The 11,959-nt window shown below is 40.6% G+C and overlaps 1 protein-coding gene across 1 annotated transcript in view; it reads right to left on the minus strand.

The window, feature by feature from the left end:
* The window catches only part of LOC146452399 (uncharacterized), an 81,766-nt gene extending 69,814 nt beyond the window's left edge, over positions 1 to 11,952 (minus strand). The window contains exons 1-6 of the mRNA XM_085097915.1: positions 11,766 to 11,952; positions 11,361 to 11,657; positions 10,536 to 10,613; positions 5,549 to 7,276; positions 3,324 to 3,554; positions 428 to 1,949 (exon numbers count right to left, since the gene is read on the minus strand). Coding sequence (XP_084954041.1) covers positions 428 to 1,949; positions 3,324 to 3,554; positions 5,549 to 7,276; positions 10,536 to 10,613; positions 11,361 to 11,657; positions 11,766 to 11,819 — 3,910 coding nt within the window. The 5' untranslated portion in view covers positions 11,820 to 11,952. The remainder of the gene's footprint in view (positions 1 to 427; positions 1,950 to 3,323; positions 3,555 to 5,548; positions 7,277 to 10,535; positions 10,614 to 11,360; positions 11,658 to 11,765) is intronic.
* Positions 11,953 to 11,959: the final 7 nt, after the last annotated feature.

The following is an 11,959-nucleotide window of genomic DNA, read 5'->3' on the forward strand; positions in this document are numbered from 1 at the left end:
ACCGTTTACGAGTGGACAGAAAACTGTATACCATTACGAACGTCCGTGTGGACGGGGCCTTAATGAGCAAAAAACAATCGTTCTCCACGTGCGTTGTATGTTTGGGTACAGTTCTTTGCCGTTATCTGCAAAACAACAACGTGAAATGACTAAATTCAAGGTTTTGCGGAGAACGTGAACACACGACGGTGGATTTTTCATTGACCTTCCTTACTTGAGAGCCGTTAGTCCTATCAATTTAGTTCCAGGATACTTCGGTTACATTGTACAAGTTAAACGGATTGGAATAATCGCGAAGTAGTGCAAGTAACGCGAACTCATATTCTCAAGTAACGTTTCCGTCGCCGTTGCCGTCGTCGTTGCTTCAGTTCCCTAGTGTGTCAGCGTTTTGTAAATGGCGCAACCAAACAAAACTTCAATAACTTACCTCTTTGCTGTAGCACCTCCTCATAGTAGCTCTTCAACTCTGTCACTTCTTGCTGATGCTTCTCCAACACTTCCTCGATCACACCCATAAACTCTTTTTCTTTCGCATCAGCTGCTTTAGCCACCTCTTTCTCCAGCGTTTCTCTTTCATGCTGTATTTGTTCCTTCAGAGTTTGGATCTGCCCCTCGTAATCTGCTTTAAGCTTTAATATTTCTTGATCTTGCTGCTTATCAGAGAGCTCACTTGTTCGTCCAACGTCGTCGCGACTTCTGAGCTCGCCTTCAAGAGTTTCCTTGTCCTCGGATAAAGTCCGCACCTTCTTCTCCAGATTTCTCGTGGTCTCTTCATGCTCAGATCGTAAAGCTTCCAGTTCGCGCTCGTGCTCCGCCTTGGTTCCGGATTGTAGTTCCCGCATCTGATCCTCTAAACCACTTGTGTACTGGGCAAGATTCTCCCTGAACACTTCAATTTCTTGGGCGTGAGCACTTTGCAGTGACTCGTTCGCCGACTCTAGCTCTTTGACTTTGTCCAACAGCTCTTGAATAACCTTCTTGTACTGCGATTCCAGCTGCGCTTTTGTTTCAGCAATCTTCTGTTCGTACCTTGCCGATTCGTTACCCAGCTCCAACACTAATTGCTTCTCAAGCTCTGCCGTCTGTTCCTGTTGTTTCTGTAAATTGTGTTCGAACTGTGCGACATCGCTGGTGTGTTCTTCTTCAAAACTCGACAGGTTGTCCTCTAACTCGGCGATTTCTTTCTCCTTCTTTCTTAACTCGTTCTTCAACTCACCGATTTCGCTGGTGCTAGAAGTTTTCAACTCGGTCAACTGCGACTGAAGCTCCTCCAAAGTTGCACCTTTTTCCTTCAAGCGGGCTGCACCATTATCAAACTCTTCTTTTAATCTGTCCATCTGTTGTTCGAGATCGTTGTTCAGCGTCATCTGTTTATCAAGCGACTCCTTCAACACATTCACTTCGCTCTCATACACCTCTTTCAACTTCTCAAACTGTTCCTGTCTCGTTTTATCCCCTTCCTGGCCTGTTTCTTCCAGTTGCTTATTCATCAACAGCTTTAGATTCTCCAACTCAACATCGTGCCTTGAACGTACAGCTTTTAGCTCGCTTTCATGTTCCGTCTGCAACCTCTCAACTTCACTAGCATTCAACCTCTGAACTTCCCTGAGATTTTCCTCCAACTCTTGCGCACCAAGCTTGTACCTCTTCAATTCACCTTTCAGACCATCAAGTTCATCATTCAGATTATCAAGAGTTACATTCTTCTCTTGCAGTTCCTTGTTGGCCTGATTCAGTGTCCTAACCTTTTCTTGCAGTAGCTCGTTCAATTCCTCAATCCTGCTCTTATAATTTTCTTCGTCCTTCTCTTTCAGGCCGTACAGCTCGATGATAAGATTGTCCTTTTCCGATACTTCATTCTGAAGATCTCCTACCAGTGATTTGGTGTCGTGCAGTTCATTAGAGGCTTTGTCCATTTCAGACCGTTGCGTTTTTAAGCTAGCGTCACTCTAAATAATCAAGCAGAAAGCGCTATTTTGTTAAAATAAAACAAATCACTCTATTTAACTGTCAAGGACCTTATGCATAAATGGTATCCAATTTATTAATCTATCGGCTGCCATTTGTGAATAGGGTCTACGTCACTAACTGGTGACACTTTCAAGGCAAATGTTGCTTTTTGAGGAGAGGGAAACCGGAGACCCCGGAGAAACTCTCGGAGCAAGACCGAGAACCAACAACAAATCAACCGACATACTGTACATGTATGACGCCGAGTCCAAGTAACGAACCCGGCAGGCCACATTGATGCGAGGCGAGTACTCCCCCCCCCTCCCCCCGTGTATTATCCTGCACCAGGTGGCTTCACATGTAGCTTTGGCAATAATCCATGCGTGACCATTCAAATAAAAACTATTAACCAGTACTGTCCCGTGGTGCTACTTATTGTACATGTACTGTACAAGGTGGTTCTTACGTTTGAGTTTTTGGACGAAATCCTGAAGTGTGACCATTCAAACGAAAGAGTTTGTTATGCTGTACAAGGTGGTGATAAGGTTTGAGTCTGTGGATGAAATCCTTAAGTGTGACCATTCAAATGAAAGCTACAGGCACAAAGCAGTGCTTTTCTGGTGCTGTTTATTATGTTGTACAAGGTGGTTCGCGCTTTTGTGTCCGTGGATGAAATCCTGAAGTGTGACCATTCAAATGAAAGCTACTGAGCAGTACTTTCCTGTGGTGCTGTTCATTATGCTGTACAAGGTGGTTCTCAACTTTTGAGTCTGTAGATGAAATCCTTAAGTGTGACCATTCAAATGAAAGCTACACGCACTTAGCCGTACTTTTCTGTGGTGCTGTTTGTTATGCTGTACAAGGTGATTCTAACTTTTGAGTCTGTAGATGAAATTCTAAAGTGTGACCATTCAAATAAAAGCCACCGAGCAGGTGCTGTTTGTGATGCTGTACATGTACATGATAGACCTCATCGGCTTGTTTTAGTCTTTGTGTGTAATCCTAGTCTGCGACCATTCAAATTGAAGCAGTAAAATTATATGCTGTCTGAGACAATGTAAGAGTAGACAGCTTGCAAGCCCATTTGAGACTACAACTTTACAATGATCATTCAAAGGTATAAGGCAACTTCCCAAGTATTCTCCTTATTTGCCAAGATTTCCAGGCCTGTAGTTTACAACATTGAAATCCCGTGACCTTCCAGGATTTATGAGTTGTACGAGCTCTGTGACCAGAAAAACTGCTACAAGAGACGAATGTTTGGTTTCTCAACAGAGCTGATTGATAAACCAAACGCTATTTTCTACTCCCCACCGACGCAGCATCACAGTTTCTATAGAAACCAATCTCCTTTTTCCACAAAAGATGCTCACCTCCAACAGCTGTTCCTGCAGCATCTTGATTTGTTCGGTCAATTCTTCGGTCTGCAGCTGTGCCTCCTGTTTGGCATTCCTCTGCTCACTGTCATGTTCAGATAGCTTCTGCATCAATCCTCGCACTGTCTCGTCCTTACTTTCCACTTCTCCTTGGAGCTGAAGAAGACGATCCTGAGAGATGCTCAGCCTTTCAGCGAGTTCCTCCGACTGTGTGCGGTGAGTGGAAACCTACACATCCATGGACAAAGAATAAATTCATTTAGTAAACGAACATTCTGATTGGTTGAATGTGTGCGGGTGAGTTAAGGCTGGTTAAATTCCCAATGCTTCTAGGCAAAAATCTGAGACCGTAATCCTGAAATACTTCCATTAAAGGGATAATGTCACCTAAGCGCATGCGCCAACTCCTCAAATCGAAACTTGAAAAGTTCAGGCTGAATTTTTCAATTTCGAAGTGCCAATATCAAAATGGCATTGACTAGTGTTTCATAACATTCTAATTGTAAGTAATCGTTTAGTTGTTTTATGTCTTCAGTTTTTATTTTATAGAGGGACACGAGGTTATCAGTTTCCTTACTGTCATGTGCTACCCTCTTAAAATAAAGTCCATTGTATTGTATTCTATTGTACTAGTGGTGGCGATCACGGTGGAAAATGGAGAAACTCTGCGAGAAAAAAGCGCTTCAGAGAAGAGATCAAGCTAGGACGAGGCTGGGAAAGATGTCATAAGAGAATATTTTTTAGGAAAGAAAGTATATTCAGCAGTGCTTTGAGTAACTGTCATCCCGTGACAGTGTCCCTTTAATGACAACGTAATCCGGATACAAGTGAGAACTATCGAACAGACTGGAAAAATTCCAAAAGACTCGAGACACAAACAAATATTAAGATACACTAGATACATAATAGAATGAATAAAAACACTTGTAGAAGTTTGGGGTGTCTCAAAACAGTAGTGGAAATGCTGTGGTTTGTTTTATCTTTGATTTAAAATTATTTTTCCAAACCAGTTTGATTTTACAGATTTGCCTAAACCTACAGTGTATCTTGAACCACAGCAGAAACACGCATTCCCACAAAAAAACATCTTGCTCCCCCAAACTTCTACCATTTACCAACAAACATGAAATTAGGGAAAATGTTTCCATTTCTTGTATGTGAGATCTCATTGCGGGCAAAATACACCAGGCAGACTTAGTGCTCTCACTATCCAAGGGATACATTATAGGCAGTGTTCCAGATAAGAGAGGGGTCTCAGGTCAAAAACCCGAGAAGCTTGGCTTCCTGACGCGACAAAATGAATGGCAAACTTAAGAAGATTTAGAGAGAACAAGAGCTATTGACCCCTCAAAATTCTTCATTGACTCTCTGATTTTGAAAGTTATCTGGAACACTGATAGGGCAAGAAAAAGATGGCCTTGCAAAAGACATAGTCCCTAGGGCAAATCCCCTGGACTGGACCATTATACCTTATTGTTACTTAATTTTGTGGGACTTAATTTTTGCGAATTTTTTGGAAATTACAAAGTTAAAGAAACCCGAAAAAAGTTAAAGCAAAAATTAACGATGTGAAATTTCAAACCCTACTGAGAAATCCTTTAGTCACCTGTAAGATGATTATCACAGTTCGTTGGGTACAATACCACATAAGACGAGACTGGGGATAGTGGGGCTGTGAGGTCAATACAGGAATGCTTATTCTTAAACTCATTAATAATTCATCAAGAGAAAACAAAGAAAATCAAGACTGTGACCGTGGTTTGGATATGTGTTCCTAATTGCCATAAAAATTTGCCAACTTTAGCCTTGAATTTCTCCAAGAATTAAAGATCATTTGAGAAGCCATATCAAACACTTGAAAGTGTGTTTCATCAGATATCCAAGCACCTTGAAGTTGTTAAAAAAAAAAACACTTGGCTGCACCTCGCTTTTTCAACCTACTTCTCTGTGTTTGGATATCTGATGAAACACGCTTTCTCGTGTTTGATATACATGCATTACTTCTCATATTTTCTCTATTCCGAAGCTGTTTCATTCTGAGTAGTCAACAACCCCATTCATAAATTTTCGCCTACACTTTCCTTCCTCTGCACACGAAAAACAACTAAGGAATAAAAATTATAGAAATCACGAGACTACAGCTGTAGCACTCGATTTTCATTCAATTAATGATCACTGCAATTAAAAAAAATCTGTCACATCCACTTTAAAAGGATACTCACCTCATTTTCCACCTGTTTTAGCTGTGATTTCATCAGCTCGTTGTTCTTTCTCAGATCCTCAAGTGCCTCTTCCTTCTCTGCAAACTGATCCATGACTTGCATTAGCTTCTCGTCCCTCTCTCTCATCACAGTGTCCAGCTCATTCTGTTTGTTCATCAGCTGTTCTGACATCTGTGCTAAAGTAGCCTGGCTCTTAGACAGCTGATCTTGCATTGTTTCATGATCCTTGCTGAGTTGTTCCACAGTTTGTTGCTTGATTTTCAGGTTTTCTTTCAGGTTTTCCATCAGCGATGACTCAGACTGTGAGTTGTCTTCAAGCGTGTCTACTTCATGCTGAAGTCTTGAAACTTCTTTTTTAAGTTCAAAAGTCTCGGCTTTGCTTCTTTCAAGTTCACTTTCAAGCTCAGCAGTATGGTGTCCTTCCTCTTTCTTGGCATCCAGCTCTGTAGTAAGACCTTCGACTTTTGCTTTCATGTCTTCCAGTAGCCTCTTCCCTTCACTAGCATCCTCAAGTTTGAGTCGCAGCTCTTCATTCTCTTTGCTGAGTTGTTGAACAGTCTCCTGTTTGATTTTAAGATTTTCTTTCAAATTTTCTACCTGAGATGATTCTGAAAGAGAGTTGTCTTCTGCAATTTCAAGTTGATGCTTCAAAAATGAAACTTGTTGCTCAAGGTCTTTGGTTTGCTCCTTAGTTTGTTCAAGCTCAGACTGCACGGGTTGCAACTTTTCAAGCTGCTCATTCTTTGCACTCAACTCGTCACTCAACTGCTGTAGCTTCTTGTAACTTTCTTCAAGAAGTTCCTTCAGATCTGTAGACTCCACAGTACTTAGTCTTTCCTTAAGCTCTTCATTCTCTCTATTCAGCTGTTCCATTGTCTCCTGCTTTAGTCTCAAATTCTCCCTAAGATTTTCCATCTCAGATTTCTCCTCAAAAGACTGATCTGCTGCACTCATATTTGCAAGCTGTGCCTCTAGCATGGAACACTGCCTTCTACTTTCCTCGAGTTCATTTTGAACATTTTGAAAACTTCCAAGTCTTTCTTCAAGCTGAGCCTTTAAATGCTGCAAGTTGCCAATCTCACTCTCCTTTTCCCACAACATTTTTGAAAGCTCATCTACTTTATGAGAGCTTCCCTGCCCTTTGGCACCTTCCCCTGCATCTAAAGACTTCAACCTCAAGTTCAAGTCACTGTTTTCTCTCTGAAGCTTCTCTAAAACTTGCTCTTTCTCACTTAAAATATCTTTTAAATAATCCAGCTCAGAAACATCAGACTGCAAAGCACCCCCTTGAGTGCCTGACAACTGTTTCTTCAGGGCAACAATTTCATCTCGTAGCTGTTCATTTGTTTTGTTCAATTCATCCAAGGCCTCCTGTTTAACTTTCAACTCCTCAGCTTGTCCAGCACCTGACGCCCCTTTGCTCTGATCACCTTGTTCTAACTTCTCTCTCAGATCTTGATTTTCTTTATTGATGTCCTGGAGGATGGATTGCTTCATTTGTAAACTCTCTTTCATCTCCTCAACCTGCCTACTTAGATCCTTGATAACTGAAGCCCCCGACTGATCCTGCAGCAGTAACTCTACCCTACCCTTCAGCTCGGCATTTTCGCGGCTGATCTGTTTCAATGCCGCTTTCTTGGCTGCCAGTTCTTCTTCTAGCTCTTGTGTCCTGTTTTTCAATTCATTTCTTTCAATGTTGGCAATGTCATAGCTGTCAAGCCCACCTTCCTGTAAAACAAGACAGAGACATGTATATAACCTACAGTAACATCTACACCTCATCATGTACTGAATAACTTTTAGTCGTATTGCCGGCAGTCAAAGAATTTATCCAAGGGGGCAAGTTTTTTTCTTTCTTTCTTCCTTTCTGAAATTTACATGTAGAGATCCTTTTTGGGTAGCTAACCTGCTATCATGGCAACTTCTATGAAGTCATAACTAGCTATAAGTATTACCGAACAACAGAGTTACAAAATAAAATATGTTTATAGTTTGCCTACATGATCAGATACATTTTTGTAACCTTTCATTTCATTTCGTTGAGCATTTCACTCCAGACCATGCAGCATTTACCGTTTAAACTGTTGAAACACTTGTGCAACTGCTGCCTTTTCTTTTACTATGATAGTAAGATGTTGACAGCTGGACAATAAATTATGAGGGGGCAAAACCAGCCTCCCACCTCCTCCCTAGGCTAGTAAGCAGGTGTTTGTGGTGAGGGGGAATGGGAAGAGGAGTAGGAGCAAGTTCTTGCTTGTACGCTATCCTTTCAACTGTTGCTACAGCAGCAAAGAATTAAAAAATCAAACTTTGCCACATCCTTTAAGTATTAAACAGCAAGAACACTGCTACCTTGAAGTAAAGCATTGAACACATGAAAACGTAAGATATTCAAGGAATTCTAACAAGCTTCACAAACAGGACCTCCACTCTCCACCATTAGAGTAATGACGTAATCACCGGATTAAATCTCCACTAATCAGCACTTTCCATCAACTTTTTGGATGCAGAAATTCAAATTCCTGAGACATCGGTGCAAGCTCTTGCTCCTTTGTTCCTCCCCCACCCACCTCCCCCGAGAGCTTGCTCGAAAGCTACCTGTTTTCTAGAGGTTGGCATTCCTTTGCTATTGTCTACTTTGACCAATCAAACCACTTGTTAGACTAGACTTCTGGACTTTCTGTGAAAAATTATTTCTGATCGACCAATGCTTCGTAAATGGAACACACCCCAAATATGTGTTTGAAACTTCAAAAAAAAAACGCTGTTGATGTTTCCTCTGAGACACAATAACTCTGTCAGCTGTTGGAATGGTTTCGAATTTTCGGAAAAAAGGGGCGGAGATACTGCTTGCTTGATTGATGAATGGTGGCTGAGACCTCGGCTTTTATCCGTGAGAGCTGAGCACCAGAGCTCATTTGCTGTGTGAAATGCTACAAGCGACTATGTACGGTGATTTGAAAAGAAATCAAGTGGAGAGGGAATTACAAATGAATTGTGTAGAATTTGATGAAGTGTACAGTGAGGAAAAAGAGAATCAAGCAAATAGAAACTGGCGTCAGAGATCGAAACATAAAGAACATAACGAACAAATTGAACATAATGAACGTAACATATTGAACATAACAAAATTTCACATAAAAAAGAGTCAGCCAATTAAATATTTTTAGCACATGCCGCTATGGTCTTTCACACTAACCTGGGCAGATTGGCTTGTTCAAATTCCCACCTAAAGGCTTAGTTTAAATTTGTTTTCAATTGGTTCTGCATTATTTTTGAATTACACTCAAATCAGTCCACAGTATCCCTTGACTGGGTTAGAGAAAGCATTTCTCTAAAAATTTTACAAACTTGTAAACAGTTCAATTCCCAGTTGTGCCTTTTCCTAGATGGCAGCTCAACATATTTTGCAAAGGTCAATTACATGTATCTAGACTTTGGTAGGTACAAATTTATTGGCTAAGCGGTGGCAAAGCGATGCCAACCTCCAGCAAACAGGTGTTTGTGGGGAGGAAAGTAAAACTAATACATTCATGTACGACTCCCCTGGGAGGCTTGAGGGGGAAACATGTCTTTTTATGCTTGAAAATGCTGATGTTCCATATATAACAGCTGCACCATTCAGCCTTATTAAAAATGTGAAGAAGAGCCCTAACATGCAACTCAATAAACTAGTTTACAAGTAATTTTAATTAGAGAGTGCCTTAGTCAGAGAAACCTCTAAAACAGCAATATACATTGTACTATATAAGCATGTATGTATGTCCATGGAGCATCTTTGATTTTCAAGTAATATACCTAATACTTATGAAAAGTTGCCAGCAAGGATAGTGGCCTACAGTAAAGGCCCTTTTAAACTGTTTCAACATTTGACTAACATTTGTCCAACAAAAGTTGAACAGATGTTGGACGAAAGTTGGATGAACGGGGTGTTCAAACCACTTCAACACCATTTAACAATTTCAAGAACAAAGGAAATGTTGAAGCCACATTGAATGAAAGTTTAAACCAATTTAAATTCAATTCAACACACTTTCAACAAGCTTTCAACATTTTTTGCACTTTCACCAACGTTGAACGACCTGTTAAAACGCTCCTAACGTTTGGTTCAACAAAGTGTTGAACGCATGTTGAACCGTTTAAACGGGCCTTAAGATGTTCTTTGCATACACCATCTTCAAAGTCTATGAAAGTGACTAGAGCCACAAAAAGTTCATGATTTCAAGCAAATGGGTAAAATTTACTTCTTTGCATTGGCAAACCCAAACAGCTGAAGGCATTCAAGCATTAAGACAACAAATCAAAACACCCAGGGAGGCTTTATGCTACAAAACATATTGATACTGTTGTGGCAACAAAAAAATTTAATGAAAATTTATTCACAAAGACCTAATATGTGTGTATGCAAATATTATGAAAAGTCAGGGCGAAACACAGGCAGGTGCGACTGAAGGAAAATGGAGGCAATGTAAATTTTATCCGTAAATTTCATCAAAAATCAACATATTACTATCAAGCACAATTCTAAGCTAAGAAAGAGAAAACTATTTGTGAATTGTTAGGCAAGACAGTACTCAGGGCAGTAATACCCTGACTGAGTAAATACTTTTGAAATATTGACTTTCCAAAGGTACTCTGAGAAAGGACACTATATGAAATCAAAATGTGTTAATGACCATTCGCATTTGTTCATTGACTTCCTATTCAAGAATCACGATCGATGTTTTCAATGGAGAAGGATGACTACCATCTTCTCGCTTTGAGAAAATTTAAAAGTTCATGAAATTATCGCGTGAAATGACACCGCGGGGATACCCAGGGATGTATTTACAAACATTTGACTAGCAAATTTTATTAAACGGCGGACAACGGAAGCACGTACTAATTCATGATTCCTAAACAAAGCCATCAAGACAATACAAGTGAGACGCAATCTTATAAACTCAGCTAGCTGAATAGCAGAATGCAATAATTATTGTTCTCAAACCTCGGAGTATTCTTCTCCGCTGGTGTACTCGCTTCCACTGACATAACTTCCCGATTGCGAGTTTTGCTCTTGTTCGGCCTGGAAATTAACAGAAAATGTATAAAAATAAAAACCACTGTTTAAATATTTTATGAACACATGCCGTCCGGTTCATTGACTACGAACGGCGTCCTCTGTTGTCATGCGATTAACCCCACGCAACATGAATCATCACATACTTTTCAAAACAAAGTTTGCTTCCTTGATGAGATATTTCCGAGACAAAATTTTGATTCCTTATCAAAGGAAAACTCCGGTTCTCTCATCAACTCAGGTCTCATAGCGTATATACATGTATATAGCGAACAATAAAGCTATCTATGTAGCAAGGTGTTCGCATGAAACAAAAGTTGGAAGCCATCCATATCCAATTTCGCATTGCAAGTTTCGTGACCTGACAGAAAATGGCATATCTCGCCAAAAAAAAACACACACACACTCAACAAAATTATCTACCTCATAAGCTTTTCATATTGCGATAAGCCCGACGTTTATTTTCATTCCGATCGATATTTATTTCATGTCAATATCAGTTTGTTACTTTCAGTGATCGATTTCACTGAAAGGTTTATATTTATACCTTATCATTTCACCTAGAGTCAACAATCAAGCTTTTGAGTTTATAGACGAAATTCTAGAGTGTTATCATGCAGATGAAATCTGCAGAACAGCTATTTCCTGTGTCGTCAATATTTTTCCATATTAAAATCATATTCTGACTTTCTAAAAAGCTTTTCGTGATGTGATCGCAAAGTGATTTTACAAATCTAGCTCAAATCTACTTACATCAAAAGGAATGGGTGACCCCAGTTCAGATGCGATCGAGGGAGCATCCCTGTCAGTGTCTGCCTGGCTTATTTCCTCCACCTCAACATCCTCACCCTCCCCTTTACCAACTTTCTCCTCTCCTGTTACTGCAGCCTCATGATGCAGTTTCGCACCGCGATCTTGCGAAGTGCTTCTTCGTCTTCTCTCTTTAGCGCCGGGCGAGGGGCTTTGCGCTGAGCCACTTGTAGAAGATGTCCCTTTCTTCTTCTTTTTCTTTGTCCCTGTGCCCGATTTCTTCTTTTGGAACATCTTGAGCTGCAAAGTTAACAAAAGACCAACGATTCAGCGCTAGTCGTGCACTCTACTCGATCAAAGTTTATGAACTTCGCGCGCTTCAGCCACGTCACACGCTTCAATTCTCACCTTCTCTTTCCCTGCCTCCAGCTTTCTCTGCCTTTCTGAATCGTCGCTTTCCATGGTGAAGCAGTCGTGTATTTTTTGTTGTTCGCTAGGAGTCTTTTACGCAGGCATCATTTACGCACGTTCTGGTCCGCGTCTACCAGCTCAACCGCCATTTTCAGCTAGCTTTGTTGTCGTTCCATCGTAATTCTGATCAC

The sequence above is a fragment of the Pavona decussata genome, unplaced genomic scaffold (assembly GCF_977016875.1).
Source record: "Pavona decussata unplaced genomic scaffold, jaPavDecu1.1 SCAFFOLD_371, whole genome shotgun sequence".
Lineage (NCBI taxonomy): Eukaryota > Metazoa > Cnidaria > Anthozoa > Scleractinia > Agariciidae > Pavona > Pavona decussata.